This window comes from Lynx canadensis, chromosome B2, assembly GCF_007474595.2.
Source record: "Lynx canadensis isolate LIC74 chromosome B2, mLynCan4.pri.v2, whole genome shotgun sequence".
NCBI classification, from domain to species: Eukaryota; Metazoa; Chordata; class Mammalia; order Carnivora; family Felidae; genus Lynx; species Lynx canadensis.
The window spans coordinates 144,891,916-144,915,149 of record NC_044307.1 but is presented as its reverse complement, the minus strand read 5'-3'; the positions used below and the strand labels follow the sequence as shown (position 1 = coordinate 144,915,149).

At 50.2% G+C, this 23,234-nt stretch overlaps 2 protein-coding genes across 3 annotated transcripts in view; one reads left to right on the top strand and one right to left on the bottom strand.

Annotated features, from left to right (window-relative positions):
- SLC22A3 (solute carrier family 22 member 3) overlaps positions 1 to 21,231 on the bottom strand; it is a 96,858-nt gene extending 75,627 nt beyond the window's left edge. For both annotated transcript variants that reach the window (XM_030316731.1, XM_030316732.1), the window contains exon 1: positions 20,821 to 21,231. In XM_030316731.1, coding sequence (XP_030172591.1) covers positions 20,821 to 21,231 — 411 coding nt within the window. The remainder of the gene's footprint in view (positions 1 to 20,820) is intronic.
- Positions 21,230 to 22,087, top strand: LOC115515021 (translation initiation factor IF-2-like). The gene has a single exon (XM_030317127.1). The coding sequence runs from the start codon at positions 21,230 to 21,232 to the stop codon at positions 22,085 to 22,087; it is 858 nt and encodes a 285-aa protein (XP_030172987.1).
- Positions 22,088 to 23,234: the final 1,147 nt, after the last annotated feature.

The window sequence follows — 23,234 nt, the reverse complement described above, 5'->3', positions numbered from 1 at the left end:
GTAGCTGCATTTTTAAGAAGAACCAAACCTCATATGAACCTTACTTGAAGACAGTCATTGTTTTCCATTCAAGTATAAGGTTAGCCGGTCACCATCCTCATGAAAATTCATGGGCTAAAGCCAACCTCCTTTTAGACCAAGTGGGTCTCCGAGTGTGGTCCCAAGGATCCCAGCATCAGCAACAGCTGGGAATCCAAATTCTTGGGCCCGCCCCTGCCCGACTGACTCAGAAACTCTGGGGTGGGGCCCAGAAATCTCAATCCCCACACGCCTTCCAGGTGGTTCTAGACTCTGAAAGCCACTGTTCTGGAGTCAGGTTGGTAGAGACAGGTCATTGGCTTGGGTGAGGCTGACCTCAGAAGGAATGCAACCCACAGCGGCCCATCTTCACGGCCTCAGTCCCATCCTTCGGAAAACAGGAAAATAACAACGACTTCTGTCATAAGGCTATCTTGATGCTAACATAATACATTCAAAGTACCCAGAACATATCTAGCTCTTACGTTTTTATGACTGAAATAAAAGTCAGTGATCAAAACAACCCCACCTAGTACACAACCTCAAACACATAAATAAATGGTTCATGAATCACGTGAGGGCATCTCATCACACAGTTAAAAAAAAAATCACTAATGTAAAACAATATAAACTGGACAATGCAAAATGTAATACGGTCTCTAACACATGTAAACCGACTCTAGCTATTAAAGCCGGGTCAGATTCAACCCTTAATTCCTGCCAAGCGGAGCAAAATCGCCTTTTTGATTATTCAGAGCAAGCCAGGCAATTATAGGTCCAGCTTTGTTTTCTGACCTTGCGTTGGGTTGAAGAAGAGGCATCTTGTCACCTATGACAGTTTCCAGACTGGATACCCTTGATGCTAGAGGCTCCTTCTCCCCAGGCGACTTTCCCTGAACAGCCCCCTCTTTTCTGGAGGCTTTTGGGTAGGCCATTAAGTACTTGTGCTGGATAAGAAATTATCAATACTGTTCTTTCACTAGCTATAGGATTTCACAACCTCGCATTAGTGGGCCTTACGGAGAGCTTTTTCCTCTGCTGAAAACCTGGTCTTATTTGCACGCTCTAGTTTTTGTAGATTTGCCTGGTTTCTCGGCAATCCTATCAAGGTGAACAAAACAATTGCGGTTACTTTGAACGAACCATGCGCATTCTGTTTATCCGTTCTGTTTTATTTTACTTTATTTTATTTTGTTTTGTTTTATTTCATTTTGTTTTTGAGAGAGAAAGAGAGAGAGAGAGCTCAGGTAAGGGAGAGGAAGAGAGAGAGAGGGAGAGGGAGAGGGAGAGGGAGAGGGAGAGAGAGAGAGAGAGAGAGAGAGAGAGAATCCCAAGCAGGCTCCATGCTTCCATGCTTAGTGCAGAGCCCAACTAGGGGCTCAGTTTCACGACCCTGAGATCATGACCTGAGCTGAGATCAAGAGCCAGAGGTTCAACTGACTGGGCCATGCAGGCGCCCCTCTGCTCATCAATTTTAAGTGCAGCATGACCACAACGTTAATATGGCCTTACCTGTATTTTAGCGCTGACTTTGGCAAAAGAAGATCTCCATTAAGAAAAACATGTAAGCAACAGCAACTAAAAGGTCTCTCCTTTCAAGGTCTTGGTGTAGGCGGTCCCTGCTTTACAACAACCAATTTTGCACGCAAAGGTTTTAAACATACGATTGCAATCGTGCAATATGCACACACTGATAGCCCAGCCCTTTGTTTTAACTTAATATTGTCTCCCCAGCATGTCCGCATTACGATGCTGTAAACACGGTTTTATCATCTCTGCCGTATCATATCAAATGGGTACACTATGTTTATTTAACCATATTCCCCTCTATTACACAACCAAGTTGTTCACAAATTTTCATTTTTTATACATCTTGTGAATCACTTTTTCTGCTTGTAGCGTGCTCGAGGTGACCGACGGCACCGGCTTGCCAAGGACTCTCCCAGATCCGGCACCGAATGTCTTACATCACAGAAAACCCCCTCAATGGTAGGCAAACTGGGACAGCTGGTCCCCCATGGAGAGCCCCCTCTGCGAGCTGTAAAGAAAATGGAAGCTAGAATGCAGAACACAGTCTCGGAAGGGGAAAACTCCACAGGACAAGTTGGGGATTCAAGGCGGCCCCGTGCAAGGAGGCAGGGGGCAAGGGCATCTGACACGAAGCTGGGCAAAACACGGTGGGAGGGGAGCCACCACATGCAGGCGTTTGGGAACAGAGAGGCAAAAATCCAGTGAGCTCCAGTCTGTGCAGGAGCTAGTGATCTACTGGTCCCAGTATCAGACTGTCTCTGAAGTCCTCCCATCTACTATTCCTCACTTGCCTCCTGACCTGGCCCTGTGGGAGCTCTGACCGCCTGATGCAGGCCGCCCCTCCCCCACCCTCCTACCCCCCTCCCTTCCCCCCCCCTTCCCAGCTCCTGGCCTCCTGCCCTTGCCCTGCACCTCCCCCTCCTACGTCAGAGCCCCACGCGCCCTCTGCAGGATAACCTGAAAGCATGAGCCAGTTAATGCCTGGGGCGGGAAACTTTGACCTCAGGGAGGCGGGAGCCAGCGGATAAATTCTTCCCCTTTCCACCCTCTCTGCTCTCTGTCCCTCGTCCTCCACCTGATTCTCGGGGGCAGGGTGCACAGAGGCGTGAAGGGTGTAATGGTGAGGCCGCCTGCTTCCTTCTCCCCTTCTTCACCCTCCCTGCCCCCACCCCTGTTTCCTGGCTGTGCTAAGGCATGAAATAGCACATATACAAACCCTCGTCTCAGGCTCTGCTCTCTGGGGAGCCCAGGTGAAGACGGCACCTCACCGAAGAACCAAAAGACAAGGAAAGAGGGCAAATCGAAAAGGACAGTGATGACAGACTACAGCATCCTGTTTCTGGAAGACCTGCAGAGTTACCCAGTCGCAGGACTTCAAGAACCTAGTGCCCCCGAAGATTCTGCACAGTATCTGCTACCTCTGCTTCCCAAATAGGAAGATGATATGATCTTGAAAGACAAAAGCAATGCCTGAAATTCTATATCCGAGAACGCAGAAAAGCATAATAAAAACTGTGGATTAAAAAGCAATATTGGGAATGCACTACTAGACTTGGTTGAATTATTACATTTTATATTAGACTTCTGAGATGGAATCTGAGGGACATCTTCCATGTGACATGTACAGGAAAGACCCACTTGTGCCGCAATGGTCTGCATCTGGGGCACAGCATCCCCAGTGACCGCTGAAATCACCTGTCTCTGTCCTTCAGCAGTGCTGTCTCCGATCCCTGCAGGTAGACAGCTCCGGGGACATCTCTGGCCAGCTGTCACAGGGGATAAAGACACAGGTGGTATCCATACACTTGAGATGTATTCAGTCTCTAAGGTACAAATCTACACATAGACTTACATGATGTTCCATGGTGTACTGAAAGCTAACAAAAAGGCATTTAGGAATGATAAGTTCCCAACACCTTCCCAGGAAAATTTCTTATATACACTCACACGTGGACCTGACATTTCAAACTCCCAAGTTTTGTTTTTTTTTTTAATTTTTTTTTCAACATTTATTTATTTTTGGGACAGGGAGAGACAGAGCATGAACGGGGGAGGGGCAGAGAGAGAGGGAGACACGGAATCGGAAACAGGCTCCAGGCTCCGAGCCATCAGCCCAGAGCCCGACGCGGGGCTCGAACTCACGGACCGCGAGATCGTGACCTGGCTGAAGTCGGACGCCTAACCGACTGCGCCACCCAGGCGCCCCAAAATATACAGTTTTAGATCTGGAAGGGATCCTGGGGAATATTTATCCTGCGTTTTTTCAAATATTATTTTAGAAGAACTCTAGCTCCGCTCTTAGAAAACAGAACAATCTTAACACCAAAATAAAACTGACAAAAGTAAAATTACTTTGCTGAAAGGGACGGGCGTTGCAAAGCCAAGGACTGGCAAGAACACAGTTTGCAAGAACCCTAGTGAGACCCTGTCGATATTCCTAGGTTACAGGCTGATCCATTTAACAGACCAGGGGCTGGGTGATTTCTAAGACATCTTACGAGGCCCTTGAGTGTCTTTGGCAGAAAAACCCATTTCTTTCTTTTTACCCCCTTGTCCCTTTTGAGCCTCAATGGAAGAAGGTTGGGTGAATTATAATGTATTCTAGTCATTGGTTATACGAGACCCCTACCTTACGTTTTTATCGATTCTGTTTTATCGCTATTCCTATCTCCATCCCGTCCCCACAAAGGAATTATACTGATGTGTTAAGGTGTCTCTTTTTGCTCGTCTTCTTATGGAATCTATATTCTTTTGTGTCCACACATGTTTAGTGTTATGTAAATGGTATTGTATCCTATACCTCACTGTGCTTCTTCCTTTTTATTCTGCCCGAGGCTTTATGGACCATCCATCAGGCCATATGAACACCTAACCCACAATTTCTGACAACCGCATGGGGCGTATGCACCGCATCTGACATTCCCTCTCTCCCAGACTGCCTCCAACTCTCTGTCACCCAGGTAATGCTGCAGAGAACATACCTACCTCCTGATGGATGGGTTTGAGAGCTCCCTTTGGGACTTAATGCACAGGAGTGGAATTGCTGGGTCACAGTACGGGGACAGCTCACGGGCATCCGCGGTTCCAGACTGTGATGGAAAACAGCTGCACGTGCCCTCCAGCAGGCATCCTGCCACCTACCAACCCTTGGCACTGCTGGGCTTATAGTTTCTAACCAGCCTAATGAGTGTGAAGCGCTATCTTGGTTCCATTTTTATTTCTCTGATTACGAATGGATCTGCATTTCTTCTTATGCTTGATGGCCTTTTGGGTCTACTTTCATGAAAGCTGTCTCCATCCTTTGTCACTTCTCCTACCAGGCCTGTTACCTTTGTCTTACTGATTCACAGAAGCCCCGTTTAGATTCTGGAGACATCGATTAACTTCTTATTGGTTCAGACATCAAAAAATATCTTTTCCTGGCACCTGAGTGGCTCAGTGGGTTGAGTGTCTGACTCTTGAGCTGGAGTCAGGTCATGACCCCAGGGTCTCTGATCCCTGCGGGTAGACAGCTCCGGGGACATCTCAGGCCAGCTGTCACAGGGGACGAAGACACAGGTGATATCTGTACACTTGAGACGTATTTAGTCTCTAAGGTGCAAATCTGTGCATAGGCGTCGGGCTCCGTGCTGGGCAGGGGGCCTGCCTGGGACTCTCTCTCTTTCTCCGTCTGTCCCTCTCCCTCGCTCGTCCTTGCTCTCTCTCTCTTTCTCAAATTAAAAAAAAAAAAAAAAAAAAATCTTTCCTAGTGATCCAGACATGGGACAAGTTACTTAATCTCTCTGTACCTCACTTTCCTTCCCTACAAAAGAGCACCTGCCTCCCAGGGTGCGTGAGGATTAAATGAGTTGACTGTTTACTACGTTTTCCGGTAATTTAGTAAGGAAAAAAGTCTCCAAGCAGTAATGTGCATTAATAACTGTAAGGTTATAGTTACACGTAGTATATTACAGCACGGCTTTGTGTCCCTATCAGGGATTAAGCTACTTTCATGGATTAAATTTTCATGCCTATTCAAAGTCAGGGGACTGGACTGCTTAATATAGAGAGCAATTTAGCCAAATTCACTCAACCTGAATCCCGATATTCCTAATTACTGCCCCCCCCATCACTGCTGTGTGCTCATTTCACAGACCGCAGGGGGGCTGGGGAGGTACCCTTTTGGTCTTTTCTCTCTGAGGCCACTTTCTCATGACAGGACAAGCAAACTGTGATATCATTTAGACTTTGAAACCCCCCCCCCCAAACATGAGGCAAATGTGTCTTATTGACCCGACCAGAAAGTTGGCAGGAGCCACAGCGGTGCGTCCCAACGCAGCACCTCTGGGGAAGCTTTGCCGTCCTGATTTACTGAAGGATTTCAGGGGGTTGTGCATGAAAACACGCGACGGAGAGGGCTTCGCGGTATAGTGATGCCTTAGTCCTTTTCTTTCCAAAATGCTTCATCAACAAGCAGCCAGTGCAGGAGGGAGCGGGCAGAGCCACGTGTGTGGCTGCGAGTGATCACGGACAGTGAGCCACCCCCCACCCAGAGCCACAGGGAGCCCAGGGAAGTGGACAGACGCCAGGCTGCCACCCCAACTGGCCAGAGAAGAAGCACATTCTACTCGGGGGTTGGGGGGGGGGGGTCGCAGGGCCTCAGCGTGTGCCTCTGGCCGTCCTCTTTCCCTCCCCAGGGGCTCTCCTGGCAGCAGCCTGCTCTCTGGGGACACAGAACGCATCAGTTCCAACCAACACACAGCTCACACCGTCACTTGTCTCCCACAGTGCCACCACCGCGAGTAAAGCAGCCATAACTTCAATCAGGAGAGCTCTCTTTTACGTGAAACTTGAGAAAAACATCTTTACCTGCTGCGGGGTTTTCCACCCGCACCCTGCAGCGCCCCGAGATTTCCCCAGTTTCAGGGAAGTCCAAGGCCCTAGCCGGGCGGTGCTCTGCTCTGCCTGCGGTCAGAACACAGCGTGGGGCCTGAGCCAGTCTGGGCTCCTCACCCCCAGACCAGACCAGGCGCACCCAGGCCTGGGAGGCCACCTTTAGCGACAAGAGCGAGACGAAGGGAATCAGTGGAGCTCTCTGACGGGGGGAGGTCACAGCTGGAGAAAGGAGCCTTGGGAAGTTTTGTCAAAGCTCGTGGCTCTGACCTCGTATCCTGGATCTTTCCTCAGTCTTTATTGCTAAGCCCCAGCTCCACGAGCTCCAGACGGTGGACCCCTGCCATGTCCCTCAGTGCTGGAATCTTGGCGGTCTGCCAGACAAAAGCTTTCCTCGGACCCAGGGTTTGCCATTTCCTCTAATCCCCAGACCCAGGCTGCCTCTCTGTGTAGACTTCCTGAATATCTATAATCAACAACTACCACCAGAGCCAGGCACTCAGCACTTCCCAGGGGCCAGCGCTCCGTGCCGGCCTCTCAGTGGCTAGTTTTCCCATTTGTAAGAATCTGAGCCTGGAGGGTGTTCGGGGGGCTCAATCCGTTAAGCGTCCGACTTCAGCTCGGGTCATGATCTCGCAGTCTATGGGTTCGAGCCCCGAGTCGGGCTCTGTGCTGACGGCTCGGAGCCCGGAGCCTGCTTCGGATTCTGTGTCTCCCTCTCTCTCTGCCCCTCCCCAACTCACTCTCTCTCTCTCTCTCAAAAATAAATAAACATTAAAAAAAAAAAAAAAGAATCCAAGCCCAGACACATGTCAAACTGAGCAACTTGCCATCTTCACACAACCAATGAGCCTATATCCTTAGCCACGTATTCAACGTTAGAGACAGGCCACACCACACCGGTTCAGGTCTGAAATCTGATCATTTCTTCACAGCATTTTGCAACCATAAATGGCCATTATCTAATCATCTACATGGTTTGGTAACACACCTGACCTGCTTTCATTTAAAGTCGTCCACCCTGGAGGGGGTGCCGTCGTAATCCTACAGGGGTGCAGGGGTGACAGAGGAGAGGAGGCCCCCAGAGAAATCGGTCACACCATTCCCAAGTTGCCCAGACACGGCGACACGGAGAACTGGTGCGGGGCGGGATCCTGGAGTAATCTCCCGTCCACGACAGAAACCCCGAAATTCTTTTCTCTCTTTGACTTTTTAAAAAGTTGGTGCCGCATTCGTTTTAATGAGCTTCCCCCTAATTTTCACCTCGACCCTCGATGTTTAATACGTTCAATTATCCCCGTGGCTTCCATGCGCGTGTCGGCTGCCAACCACGCACTTGAGAACAGTGCACGGGAACAGGTGTCTCCCGAGTGTCGCGGTTAGAACAGCATCCGCATCGAACGTACAGCCCGTGAGCGCCATGCCCTTCCCCCTCCCCCCCTGCATAAATGTGCCACCATCTTCAGAACCAGAGGCCCTGGCGCCTCTCCCTTCTGCTTACGTCTCCGAGGCCTCAGCTGGTGGCGTCCCTTCCCCGGGGATGGAGACACACATGCTGTCTTTCATCCTGTGCCGTGGGCCGCACGGCACTTCCAGTTGGCCGAAGCCCCTGAAATCAGAGCCACCCTGTGCGTACGTGGGACTTAAGCCACAACTGAAAAAGGCGTCTGAGACGTGAGCCGCTGTCGAGCAGGGAGGATGGACAGCGTGTAGGAGAGGAGCCCGGGAGGGGGTCCAGGCTGCCCTGGGGAAGCGCTGTCTTCCCGGGGGGGGGGGGGGCAGTCCCCTCAGCCTCCTTGGCTCACGAGGACACGGGCGGTGACCCCAGAAACCCGACAACGCTACCGGCAAAAACTTTCAAAGCCGTCGGACTTCGCTGGGACCCAACAGTGTCACGGGCCCCGGTGCCTTAGAGTCAGGGCTGGTTTTTCTGTGTCGCTTCCTTCTTCTGTGGCCAGCGGGACCCGCCAAGGCCCTGGCTTCGTCTAACTTCACCTAACCACAGGCCTTACTTGGGTCTCTCGTGCTGGACACCGCGGTGCCGGTGGCGTTTCACAGAACACCGCCACTTTCCAAAGCCGCCCCCGTGTGACACCGGCAGTAATGAAGTCAACTTTCGTTCCAGACCAGAGAAACTTGCATCCCATATCCTGATGTGCTAATGTAGGTCTTGTAGGTGAAACGCCTATTTCTGCGTTACGAAGTCAAGAGAAATTAAACAATTCTGACTGATGATACAAAAGAAACTCTCTCACTGTGCGCTCTGCTTTGCCATCACCTGCACCTGTGAGGAAGTGCGCGTCTAACTTCCCAGGTGTTTTGAAGCCTGTCAAAGTGGGTCTCTGAACTCTATTCTAAGGAACCAGAAAACATGGTCTCCCACACTCACCTTTGGGTTTTATTACAAATCAGCGCAGCGTAAGTTAACAAACCCCATAAAAGAAATGTTACACGCCCTTTTAACGGACGCAACCTTGTCAGGATTGCTTAAAATACTTAAATGTTTTGGCACAGACGTTCAATGTTAAGTTTCATGGTTGAACGTTAATGATCAGATCACTGAGGGCAAAGGGTGTGAGTACGGACAGGCTTGTGAAGCTCTTGTTCATTTTCCCATGTTACTGTCTCAACTCCCGGCCCCAGCCATCGCCGTTCAAATGGAAAGCCAGAGACCCACCTGTCACTTGGTCATCTCCCCTGCTCCTGCCCCAAAGCAGGAGTCACCTGCCTCCCAAGACCAGATCAGACAGCATCATAATCACCTTTGTTTCTGAAGTCTAGGCTTGCACTCCCCCCTGCCTCCCCCTGGGAGTTTTCGTTGTGTGCGTGGCCCGTGGCACGTCCCTTTCAGATTCTCCACGAGGTCCTGGGGTCTAGAATCAATGTTGAAGAAGGCAGGACGGGCACCTTCTGCAGGGTGCAGGGACACCCATCGACCACATTCCCCTGTGCTCCTGTGGACATCACTCACGGCACACAGCATGCCCACCCGAAAGAAAGGCGCCCTGGGGAGGAATCCATCCTGATTTCCAGAAACTAACACCTGTAGGCTTTAAGTTAGCTTCATTCCAAGACACTGGAATGTGATGACGCTGAGCTCAGGGTCAGGGATTAAATACATCAGGAGCCTGATAACGGATTTGGTTGTGGAAGGATAGACACGGAGGAACCTTGGAAATCCACTGGCAATTAATTGACAGAGGTCCACAGATGTGGCCCACTGCCCCCAGTGGCTCACAGAAACCTGTGACGGGGTTCTGCATCTTGGACCAGGTTCTCTTTCTACCATGCCGTCTGCTTCTCTGATTCGTCAGAGACCACGGTCTAAGCTTTTAGAAACTATTCAACAACAATCACTATGCTCGTTCCCTGACTTTCATTTTTAATTTTCCTGAACACAGCTTTTGAGGTGAAATTACTGAATCAATCTTACACTTTGAATGATGTGCTGCCCCAGGGCCCACACTGTCGGCAGAATTTAACTTTAAAGAATTTGTTAAAATCACATTCATTATTCATATTCACCTTCTCATTAGGCCCTAAACCGCATCCCTCGCTGTTTTTCTCTATTACTACTCAACAGCCAGCCCCAAAGTTGCTTTGCTTTATTGCAAGCATGGAATGGTTAGGGGCATCGGGGGGGCTCAGTCGGTTAAGCATCCAACTTCAGCTCAGGTCATGATCTCATGGTTTGTGAGTTCGAGCCCCACGTCAGGCTCTGTGCTGACAGTTTAGAGCCTGGAGCCTGCTTCGGATTCTGTGTCTCCCTCTCCCTCTGCCCCTCCCCTGCTCGTGCACTGTCTCTGTCTCTGTCTCTCTCAAAAATAAATAAACATTAAAAAATTAAAAAAAAAAAGCATGGAACAGTTAGAACCCAGCAATCCTTGAAAAGCCACGTCACTGATCTCTCACCCGGACACAATGGCATTAACCATTATTTATCATTCTAAAAAGCGATACCAGGAGCTTTAGAGAACTTTCCTCATAGAACAGAAATACACTTTCTTTCTTGGCCGTGGTTCAGGAAAGGGAAAGATGAGGAAGAGTGTTAGAAAGGTTTTATTTGGTTCTGAAAGGTAGGCAGTGTCTGCCCTCTCCACAGCTTTGGGGGGCTCAGCCCTGGGTCTCTGAACCGTTGAGAGCCAGGCCCCCGTAAGCCCCTGGCTGAGCCAGGCCCTGCACCCGTGTGCAGCTGCTTCTGGAGCGTGGCTAGGTCGAAGACGCACATGTGCCAAAAAGTGTGCCAGGACAGCTGAACAAATAGCCTTTGCTGCCCAGCGGACGTCAGCACATAACAATTATGGCCCCGAAGAGCCAGAAGTTCTGTTCCCTGGTTCCTTTCCTGTTTCAGGTCACATCCCCTAAATTAGGATTCTGAGGATGGCAGCACCCTTGTGCAGACAGGGGACAGGGGTGTGGTCTGTCACCCCTCGGCCTCGGCGTGGGGATGGGGGCAGTTTCTGCAGGGCCGTGGCCACCTGAGGACTCGTCAGACCTCATGGGGTGAGGAGGAGGCCCGTACGGTGCCATCAGTAGGACAACAAGTACCCAGGAATAAAACTAGTGACATCTGTGTAAGACCTTCACTGAAAACAAGACGCTGCGGAGAGAAACTGAATAATGCCTAAGAAAGTGCAACAACACAGCCGTTCAAATTATACCAAATACATCACGTTCAATATATTGGAATTGTTGAAATGTCCGTTTTCCCTAAATTAAAACATAAAATTAAAGTAAAAGAGAAAGAACAAGGGGCAGCCTGTTTGGGGACAAGAGCTGACGTTAATCTACGAAGGTCAATTTCAGGGTTGGCTTGACCAAAATTGTAACGGGGGTCAAATTTGTCACTCAACCCTTTTCTCATTGACTCACTAATTTAGCCACAAAAATTACCACAGTGAGATACCACCTCACACCTGTCAGAATGGCTAAAATGAACAACTCAGACAACAAGAGATGTTGGCGAGGGTATGGAGAAAGGGGAACCCTCTTGCGCTGCTGGTGGGAATGCAAACTGGTGCAGCCGCTCTGGAAAACAGTATGGAGGTCCCTCAAAAAATTAAAAATAGAACTACCCTGTGACCCAGCAATTGCACTACTAGGTATTTATCCAAAGGATGTGAAAGTGCTGATTCGAAGGGGCACGTGCACCCCAACGTTTACAGCAACACTGTCAACAATAGCCAAAGTATGGAAAGAGCCCAAATGTCCATCGATGGATGAATGGATAAAGATGTGTGTGTGTGTGCGTGTGTGTGTGTGTGTGTGTGTACACACACACACATACATACATACATATACATAAAATGGAATCAAAGAGAATGAAATCTTGCCATTTGCAACAACGTGGATGGAACTAGAGTATATCATGCTAAGCAAATAAGTCAGGCAGAGAAAGACAAATATCATATGATTTCACTCACGTGTGGAATTTAAGAAACAAAACAGAAGAACAGAAGTGAAGGGAAGGAAAAATAAGATAATAACAGAGAGGGAGGCAAACCATAAGAGGCTCTTAGATACAGAGAACAAATTGAGGGTGGCTGGAGGGAAGGTGGGGGGGGATGGGTATTAAGGAGGGCACTTGTGATGAGCACTGGGTGTTGAATGTATGTGATGAATCACTGGATTCTACTCCTAAAACCAAGACTACACTGTAGGTTAACTAACTTGAATTTAAATAAATAAATTAAAAAAAAATTACACACCATGTAATTTCATCACATATATTTACTGAACACGTTCTCAGCCCTCAAGAAACCTGTAGTCTGACAAAGGAGGCAATGATGAGCACAGTTAGCATACAGTGAGGGTGTTGAGGCAGAGAAAGGAATCCAGATACCCCCGAGGGTAGTGGCAGGTGTGTGTGTGGGTGGGGAGTGGAGGGCACGTGGAAATTATGGAAGGTACTTCTGGAATAGGTAACTCCCAGCTGCATAAAAAATGGAACAGCCTTATGGAAAAAGAAGAAAGGTATTTTGAGAAAAGGAAACAGCACGTTCCAGAGCCTGGAGAGGGCAGCTGGGCGGCTGGAGCACTGGGTGCTAGAGAGGCCAGGGGCCTGTAGGGCTCTAGATGCCCACAGGCAGGGACAGGGTGGCCTTGTGCAAAGACCAAGGGGAGGACTGTCTTGAAGGAACAAGCTTCCCTACCATTTAATCAGGGACGTGCAACCTACAGAAAATATGCTCAAATGGTGTGTTAGTCAGGGTGGGCTCACATTAAGAGATGCAACAAACAGCCCCTCCAATATCAGTGGTTTAATACAAGAAAGTTTATTTCTCATTAATTTCACACTCCCATGTAGACTTCCTCCCCACAGGCTTTCAGGGATGGATCTCCTTCCATCTAAGGACTCCACCATGTTTTAGGGCATCAGCATTCTCTGCTGGAAGGCGAGGGAAGCAAGGAAGAGATGGGGATTACCCGGAGGAAGGTTATTCGGGCTCCGGGCCTGGCAGAGTCACATATCACTTCTCCCATCTTCACTGACCAGAGCTCTGTCCCATGACCTACTAGCTGCAAAGGAAGCTGGGAAATACAATCTCGTGTGTGTCCAGGAGGAAAGTACAGGGTATTGTCTGCCCTAAGGGCAAATTAATGTCTGAGAGATTTTTTTCTTTATATTTAAAGCCAAGTTTATTAGTGATGTATTATGCTAGACCAGGATTCTGCAAGCTACAGCTGCAGGATCAAATCTGGCACACCACTAATTCTCTCTCTCCCTCCTCCTCCTACTGGTAGGTAATAACACCTACCCATCATCATGGTAGGTGTCATTACGCCCATTCTAGAGCTGAGGACACCAAGGCTGAGGCAGATTCTGTGACTTGCCCTCAAAGTTGAAATACAGAGGAGCTGGCATTTAGGCCCAGATCTATCAAATCCCAAAGATACATCAGAAAGTGTAAATATCAATGCCATATCTGTTGGATATCCCATTCGGTTGTGCCCCTGACTCTCCCCACAGCTCTATTCAGGTTTGCCAAAATTCGCAGGGAGTGTGGTCCAGCTGTGGGCACCCCAGCCCAGTCAGTTATGGGATTTTGCTGTCAGTTGCCCATCTCTGGAGAGCCCAAGCTTCTGCAGATCAACAGCGGCTTTTCACCAGATACAATCTGGGACTCGTGCCTCCAGGGAAAGGGATGATGCTTTTGTCCCAAGGTCTCAGAGTGTCTGGAGGAGTGGCACTTGCTTCAACCACACATAAGGCTGTTCCTCTCATGATATTCTCGGCATGCTCCTCATAAAGAAACACTCAGCATGTCTCCATGGACCACCTCCATGGGAAAAATGAAGATTCCCAAACCCCACCTCAGTCCTTTGATTCCAAATCTCTGAATAGAAAGGCAGTGTTCTGGAAGGTAGGTCTGAAACAATATCTAGACCATACATGTAGGTATGGAAATAGAAAATATGAGATAATGTTAAGATTCAGGAAGGGCATGGGGCGCCTGGGTGGCGCAGTCGGTTGAGCGTCCGACTTCAGCCAGGTCACGATCTCGCGGTCCGTGAGTTCGAGCCCCGCGTCGGGCTCTGGGCTGATGGCTCGGAGCCTGGAGCCTGTTTCCGATTCTGTGTCTCCCTCTCTCTCTGCCCCTCCCCCGTTCATGCTCTGTCTCTCTCTGTCCCAAAAATAAATAAAAACGTTGAAAAAAAAATTTAAAAAAAAAAAAAAAAGATTCAGGAAGGGCAGCAAAAGAAGGTCCAACTTATGTCTAATTAGAATCCCAAAAGGAAAAAACAGAGCATGGAAAAGGTAACACTGAAGAGATAATGGCTGAGAGTTACCCAGGACTTATTAAAAAGAACCAAAATTCACAGTTAAAGGAAATACAACAATTGGTTCATTTAATGAATATTTACTGAGTGCCTATTATATGCCAGATGCCTTTCAGAGGCAACGTACACCAATCTGGGTAAACAAAAGAAGTACCCACTTAGATACAACCTGAGAGAAAAAGGATGGTTAGATGGTCAGCAGATTTCTCCAAAGCAAAATGAAAGCCTTAAGACAGAAGTAACATCTTCAAAGCACTGAGGAAAAATAATTGGCAACACAGAACTATTTTCCTACCAAAACCATCTTTCAAAAATAATGGTGAACAATGGCTGGCTTGGTCAGTGGAGCGTGTGACTCTTGATCTCAGGGATGTGGGTTTGAGCCCCATGTGGGGTGCAGAGATTACTTAAAAATAAAATCTTCTCAGGGCACCTGGGTGGCTCAGTTGGTTGAGTGTCTGACTCTTGATTTCAGCTCAGGTCATGGATCCCAGGGTCATGGGATTGGGCTCTGTGCTGATAGCAGATTCTCTCTCTCCCTCTCCCCTCCCCTGCTTGTGTGCTCTCTCTCTCTCTCTCTCTGTCTCTCTCAGAAATATAAATAAATAAATAAATAAATAAATAAATAAATAAATAAATAGATTCCTAACTTGTTGAGGAGAAGTTTGCAGTATTAAATTTAGGCTCTGTGAAGTAAACATAGTAAAATGTCAAGGGTAACCACTGAAAGAATTGAAATAAAAAATCTAAATTCCAAACAAACGAAGGAACAAAATAGAGTAAGAAAAACAAATTGAAAAATCATCTTTTAAAGGAAGGAAAAAAGCATAGAAAGAACAAGACAAAGAAAATAGTGTAGTATAACAAGCTCAAATATACCAATTAATACAATGAACATAAAGAGACTAAGCATAGCAGTTAAAAACTAAATAAAGTTAAATGCATTTTATAAAAGATACATATAAATATCAGAACATGGGAAGCTTGAAAGTCAGAGATAACATAAAATACAGCAGGCAAATATTAACTGAAAGAAAACTGGAGTAGCTACATCAGTCTCAAACAAAAGAGACCTTAAAACAATATACAGCATGGATTTTAGATAGGGTCCCTACACCTATAAAAGGTTCAATTCAGTATGTAGGTTAAAAGCAAATTCTAAATTTGTAGACACAGACATCTAATAAAACTGCCCCATGTATGTGACTTTTTAAGTCTGCTGGAAAAATAGGGAGGAACTGACAAACCCACAAACATAATGGCAAATTTCAATACCTGTGAGTTAATTTTGACAGACCAAGCAAATGGAAAGTTTAACAGCATAAGTGACAAGCTTCAAATATGGGGCATCTATAAACCCTGCACCCAACAGCTAAAGACTGTACACCGTTGTTTTTTTTTTAATATTTATTTTTGAGAGAGAGAGAGAGACAGAGCACAAGGGAGGGGGGCAGGGGCCGAGAGAGAGGGAGACACAGAATCTGAAGCAGGCTCCAGGAGCCATGCTGTTAGCACAGACATGGCACTCGAACCCACAAACTGCAAGATCATGACCTGAGCTGAAGTCTGACGCTCAACCTACTGAGCCACCCATGTGTCCCAAGACTGTACATTTTTGTGGAGCACGCAGGGAACATTTATGAAAATCGACCTCTTAAAGGCCAAAAAGCAAGTTTCGATAAAGTCCAAAGAGGCCGTGTCACACAGACCTTGTTCTCCGACCACTCCAAAGTTAAACAATTAAACAACAATTAAAAGTCAACAATTAAAAGATAAAAGCATCAGCACACAGTTGAAAGTTTAAAACAAGCCTCTAAATAAATCATGGGCCAAAGAGAAAACAATAATGGAAATTACAAATACTGAGAATGAAATATTAAAATTAGCTTTTCAAAACTTGTCGGATACAGTCAAAAAAGTACATAGAAGGAAATCTATAGCTTTAAATATTTATACTAGAAAAGAAGAAAGGCTGAAAATAACTGAGCTATGGATCGAACGTAAATCGGAAGAAGCATACCAAAAGTAAATCCAAGAAACAAGAATAATAAAGAGGAGAAATTAATGAAATGAAAATGAACAGCCACATATTTGGATCTTCAAAGTAGTAATAAAACAGATGTCCTCCTGGTGAGGTTGATATAGCCAAAAAAAAAAAAAAAAAAAAAAAAAGGAGGTCCAAATAATATTAGAAATAAAAACAGTACAAAAGCAAGATCTTTCGCAAGTACCCAGAGCAAATCAGAGACTGAGCACAGACTAAAACGTGGGCCTGGATAGATTTTCTCCAGTTTCCACAGCAGCGCAATTCCATGCTTGACAACAGAGAGGCCAGGATGCTGGCGGCACTGATGTCTGTGGGTTGACCTTATGTCGTGGGACAGACATTCAAGAGGCAAAGCAGAGACATGTGAAGCCCCACAGATCAAAGCAGCCATCACTCTCTCCGGCTACTTCCCTCAAATGGACTTTACTTTTATTGTGGGAAAAAAAAGATCTGGAAAGGAAAAATAAGCATGATTCGGACTATTTTTAAAAGGTGCTCTGAAGCCCAGTTCCTAGTGAGACCCTAGAGGGAACTTCTTTTTCTTTCTTTCTTCCTTCCTTCCTTTCTTTCTTTCTTTCTTCCTTCCTTCCTTCCTTCCTTCCTTTCTTTCTTTCTTTCCTTCTTTTCTTTCTTTCTTTCTTTCTTTCTTTCTTTCTTTCTTTCTTTCTTTCTTTCTTTCTCCCATTTATGGTATACAAGCAAGCATTTAAAAGTCCTAACATCCATTTCAAAGACTCACTCTCTAGGCAATGAATTGAAATATTGGGGTGGGGGGAGGGGGCTCGGACTTCTCTGCATTATATCTTAATTCTGCTTATATCAGAATTAATGCTTAATTCTGGCCAGTGTCTGACAAGCAGACGAAGCCAAGGTTCAGACTTAGAAAGTCTGCGCTGAGAAAGCTACATGCAGGTGGAAAATCTACTGCCTCGCCTTGAGCAAGAGAAGTAACTGAGGGAGCTGGATTTAAATGGCCCTGCACTTGGCCTTGGCTTCTGACTTCACTCCCCGGAGCCGTTCTGCTTCGAAAGATGGAAAGACAGTGGGTGAGGTGCCAATGTCCATTCTGCAATGTCCACATCAAGAGGAGACAGCCATTCTCATCCGCCGGTCTGGCTGTATGGCTGACCCCGTTCCTGCCACCGGGCAATGAAATTCAATGGCAGGTTGGCCCGAGGAATGAAGTCAACATGAAGAGGCCCCCGGGATTTCCTGCAGCTTCTAAAGTGTGAGTGGTTGGCGGGGATGAGGAGAAAGGGGAAGCCTTTCCAAGAACCAAGTCCAAGTTGCCTGGACTTTCCCGAAGACTTCAAACGCCGTATGGAGGACAGGAGGACGATTTACATTCACGACCCTTAGATCTGATCCCAACTGGGCTACTTAAAAGGTCTGGGACTCTGGCAGGTCCTTCCACCTCAGGTACCTCTTCTACAAAGCCGGGACAGCGATGTCTCCTCACAGGGGTGCAAATAGAAAAGAATAGCCAGATAGAGACATCCGGGAGTCTGGTCTGCCCTTCTCCCTTCTAAACTCTTGCAGTTCACCCTCTTTCCACGATTAATACGTTAGACTCTGAGCCTATAAAAACACATTGGATACACCGTGTTAACCAAACACGGAAGGATAGTTCCTTGAATGCTGACAGAATATGAAAGCACAGAAACTAAACAGATCCTATTCAAAACCCAAGGCAGCAAAGTATCAGCCAGGCAGAACTCTGAAAGCGAATGAGTCACTCTGAATGGCGGAACTTCCTAAATGGAAGGGGGGGAGGTGGGGGTTCCTCTTAAGAATCAATACATTAAAAGCAAACAAGCCAGAAGAAGCAAACAGTTTGGGACTTAAAAAGAAAACAAAACAAAACTCTCCAACATGCTTCAAAGACTTGTCGGTGGCCTTAAGGAGTGCCTGCTGACTACCATTCAACTTTTCCTTGAAGATTTTTATCTTTGTTCTAAGCGCACGGAGCAGCAATCCAGCGAAACCGCTGATGAACGGCATCTGTAGGACGTCATCCAACCTCTAATTTTACAGATGAGAAAGCTAAGCCCAGGGAGGTTAAGTGATCCACTCGAGCCACCCAGCTCGCTGCAGACAGTGCCACACCGGGTCTCCTGCCCTTCCACCTGCCACGCGCTACCTTTGGGGAGCCACTGACCTTCATAAAACTACCTGTCCCTCCTTGAAATAAGCCCAGATCGCTTGAAACAACTCCAGTATGTTTCTAAAGCATTGGGGCACCAACTCACAGATTTTTACGTCTCCTTTCTCCAATGTCTAGGGATCACGTCTGCTCACAGAAACCCCGCTTGAGTGCGTGTGCCTTTAGCTTTAGAGGCTCATCTGATTCTTCATTTGAGGCTTATATGTCTTCACAAATCAGGTGTCCTCTCTCCAAATGGTATCTTCCGATTTGCCTGGGAAGTAGGCACTGAGCAGCCAGGTGAAGGGCTATACACGGAGCCACCTAACCGGTGCGGCTCTAAGCAAGTACTAGTGACAATGCCCCGTCCTACCGAAGTCCACCCCCTGCCCATTTCAACTATGAGATCCTTAACCACAAGGCCAGCATAGTTTATACAGCAGTCATCAGCATCACCCACAGGTTAGATAGAAATTAAAGTACCCCAAACACACGCACACACACACTGCCTGGCTGGGCTGCCAGGAGTTCTACAGCACATAGTACGGCACCACACACGCTTGGCACTCTACAGAATATGCGTGAACTGGGGGCACCTGGGTGGCTCAGTCGGATAAGTGTGGGACTCTTGATTTCAGCTCAAGGTTCGGGAGTTCAAGCCCCACATATGGCTCCCAGTGCAGAGCCTGCTTGGGAGTCTCTCTCCCTCCCTCTTTCTCTGCCCCTCCCCCGCTCACTTGCTCACTCTCTTTCTCTCAAAATAGAGAAATAGATTTGTGGGGCCCCTGGGTGGCTCAGTTGGTTAAGCCTGGGACTTCAGCTCAGGTCAATTTCACGGTTCGTGAGTTCCAGCCCCACATCGGGCTCTGGGCTGACAGCTCAGAACCTGGAGCCTGCTTCGGATTCTGTGTCTCCCTCTCTCTCTGCCCCTCCCCTGCTCACACGCTCTCTCTCTTTGTCTCAAAAATAAATAAATGTTAAAATTTTAAAAAAAGAAATAAACTGTAAAAAAAGAATATGCACGAACTCAAAGATCAATCACCCCAACACCAGTGACACCAGACCAAAGAATACCATCAACAGTGACACACTGCTAGAGCTGAATCTAGTGTTTTCTCCATTATTCATGCAGGTGCTTTAAAATGTTTATGACAATAAAGACAAAAGTTTTTCTTTCCTAATTTGCCTGAGCACATTCAATCGTTTCTTTCAGACATTAAATTGACCTAGGATTGCAGACGAAGTTCAATGAAACTGCTCGTTCCTGCCACCCAGCCCCCACAGAGGCAGCCCCCCCCCCCCCCCCCCCCCGCAGATAAAGACGGCCAAACTGCCTTCCCAGCCCGGGGTAGGAACGGCCGTGCAGCCAGGGCTGAGGGGCCACACAACCCCCAATGCACTGCATGCCCAAACACACCTAGGGAAATGGGGGGACTGCCCCCACCTGCCCCAAGCAGCCACTCCCAGGAAGGTGGGAGGGGGTCTGCTTCGTAAGGCTTGAAGCCTCTTCTGCTGCCCCCCTGTAATTTATTAGAAGGGGGAAAAAAGAAAGAAAGAAAGAATTAAAACTCTTCTATTTTTTTTAACGTTTATTCATTTTTGAGAGACAGAGCATGAGTGGGGTAAACGGCAGAGAGGGAGGGAGACACAGTCGGAAGCAGGCTCCGGGCTCCAGGCTCCAAGCTGCAGCACAGACCCTGAGGCCGGACTGGAACCCGCGGACTGGGAGATCACGACTCCAGCTGAAGTCAGACCCTTAACCAACCGAGCCCTTCCCCAGGCGCCCCCAAACTCTCAATTCAAAACCTCAGCTCTCCCAACTTCGCTCCGATGTTGCTCTTTGCCCCCAAAGCGGTTTTACCAAAATCGCGACCCGGGAGAGCCTTGACCTTCGTGCCCTCGCGCTTCACGTAATCGTTCGGGCAACCAGGCACCGTCTCGCCCTTCCCTGACCCCCCGAAGACCACAAAGCACTCGGGCCCTGCCCCCAGCGAGCCGCCCGCCCCGCGGGGCTGCGCTTCCCCGCCGCGAGCCCACCCAACATCGCCCCCCGCGGCGCAAACCCCTCGGGGGGCGACGACGCGCCGCGCGCTGGCCGCTCGGATTCCCCAGGAGGGGCGTGCGGAGCGTCTCCCAACTCAGCGTCCGTCCCAGCTTGCGTTCCCTCCCGAAACCCAAGCATCCCCCCACCCCACCCCCCGTCCACTCCCCCCGCAGAGGGACACACACGAGAGGCATTTCCCCGGGCACTCGGGACGCAGCGCTTCCGAGCGCGGGATGAACCCGGTCGGTTCCCCCTCCCCCCAGGCAACCAACAGGTGCCGGCGCCCCCGCGGCCCTTCCCCGCGGCGTCCCGTCCCGCCGGGGGTTTCTCCCCCGCCCCGCCGCCCCCCACCCCCCCACCGCGAGCGAGCCCCGACGCCCGTACCTCGCTGACGATGGTGGAGTGGGCCTGGACGTACCGCCAGCCGCCCCGGCAGGGCACGAGCGGCGCCGAGCGGTTGGGGAAGGCGGCGAGCGGGTCGGCGCAGCTGAGCGCGCCCGCCGCCGCGCTGCCGTTGGCCGCCTCCAGGAGGTAGCGCCGGCAGCCGGCGTCGCCGCCGCGCTCGGGGGGCGCCGTGCGGTTCCACTCCTCCTCCGGACTCCAGCCGCAGCGCTCGGCCAGCGCGGCGGCGCTCGGCCCGCGGCACCAGTAGCGCTCGGGCCGGCTGCCCAGGAAGACCACGCCGACGAAGAGGAAGGCGAAGGTGACGCCCGTCAGGCACAGCAGCAGGAACACGCGCCGCTGGAAGCGCCCGAACTCGCCGGCCCGCTGCAGCGCCTCGTCGAACGAGGGCATGGTGCGCGACCCCGCGGGCGCGTCCTGCCGCCCGCCGCCCGGCCTCCGAGTGAGCGCGCGCCCCGCCGCCGGCCGCCGCCTCACCCCGCCCCGCGCTCCCCGCCTCACGCCCCCGGGCGCCGCGCCCGCCGCCCCCGCCTCCCGCCCGCCCGGGCCGCGCTCCCCGGGGACGCGCCGGGGGCCCGGCCCGGGACCGCGAGTGGCGGCCGCGGCCGCCTCCGGCCTGGCGCGGGGCTCCGCTCGGTCCCCGCCGGCAGCCTGCTCTGCGGTCGGCCCCGGGGTCGCGCTCCAGAAGGAAGTTGCAGGGTCACCCTCCGGTCTCGGTCGCGGCCCCTCGGAGGCCCCCGAGGGCGGCGTCGGAGGTGGGGGGGGGGGTGGCGGGGCGGGGACGGACGCCGCGCGCTCCGCGTCCCGCGCCTGTGCCCCCGGAGACGCCCTCGGGCCCTCCAAGCCCTCGGCGCTCAGGGGCCGCCCCGCGCGACCCGCCGCCCAGCCGGCTCCAGGCGGGATTCGAGTTCGGCGACATCTCGGAGATGGTCCAACTTTTTCAAAAAGGCAGCTGGGCGGGCTACGGAGTCCAAGCGCCTCGTTCGCGTTCCGCAAGTTCCAAGTGGGAGAGGACCTCGGGCTGCATTTGGGGCTCCTTAAGCCCGGGCCTTTGCGACCTACTCTTGGCCCGAAAGCGCCCCCGGAGAGGGTGTTGGTTGCTTTGAGCGTTGTTTTTACCTTCTTGACTCGCGCCCGGAGGTCCGCAGGACTGTGTCCGCACTGGCCCCTGGCGTCCTGGGCCCTGGGCTGCCGCGTCCCGTGCCTCCTGGGTCTTCCCGCGCGGGGTCGCAGCCTGGGGCAGTGCTGACCACGCCGCACCGGTCCACACTGCCCACGGCGCTCACCCAGCCCTGGCCTAGCCTATCTGGCCATGTGTTTTCTCAAAATTTCTCTAGCTCTTCTCCCCAGACCCCACCCCATCCTCAGAAAAGCTTTGTATACTCGTGTTGCTTTTCTGGAAGCTCCCAGAGGCGGGTAGAGCACAGACACGTTTTGTCCTTCCGGATCAAGGACTCGGGAAGCCAGGCTGCCTCTATGCAGCCCGCTTCATCCCCTCACCAGCTCTTGACCTTCGGCAACTCATTGACCGGCCCAGTATTCTCATCTGTCAAGCGAGGCTAACACCCTCCTGGGGTCTATAAAGCGCCAGAAAACCACCTGATGCACAGAGCATACCCTTTCATGTGTTGGCTGCTATTACTGTTCTTTGTGTCGAGTTAATGCTATGGAGGGTGCAGGGATGTCCTTACGGTGACAGATGCTGCGTAGGATAGAGCACCTGGTAGTGTGCAGGCCACACAGCGGGGGCTCGCCGATGGGCGGTTTTTATTGTCCTCACCTTCCTTGCCCTCGGCTACTAAATAAAGCAGATCTACCACCGAGTTAGCAATGATTTCTATGTCCACGTGTCTCCTGCTCCAGGCTGTAGCCCATATTAAAAAAACAAAAACAAACAAAAAACCCTTTTTTAACATTTATTTATTTTTGAGAGAGAGACAGAGTGTGAGCAGGGGAGGGGAAGAGAGAGAGGGAGACACAGAATCCAAAGCAGGCTCCAGGCTCTGAGCTGTCAGCACAGCGCCCGACACGGGGCTGGAACTCAGGAACCGGGAGATCGTGACCTGAGCCGGAGTCGGATGCTTAACTGACCGAGCCACCCAGGCATCCCCCTAGCCCATATTTTTAACCGGCTCCCTGGACTCCAGACTCAATCTGTCACCCGCTACCCCCACCCCAGCTCTTCCTCCTGACCTCCCTTTTGGTGTAACCAAGGCCCAACCCCAGAATGAATCTCTGGATCATCTCAACACCTCTCCCTTTTGCAGGCCTTTCTTCAAAAGTCACCTCCGCTCACTCCGCCCCCACCGGTCAGCCTTCCCCTCACCACCCAACACACACGCAGACACACGCACGGGCGATCCATCCTGGCGGCTCCCTTCCCTGCTTTATCCACC

Coding starts and splice junctions, on each gene's coding strand:
- LOC115515021 (XM_030317127.1), top strand. CDS start 21,230: ATGGTGCGCGACCCCGCGGGCGCGTCCTGCCGCCCGCCGCCCGGCCTC.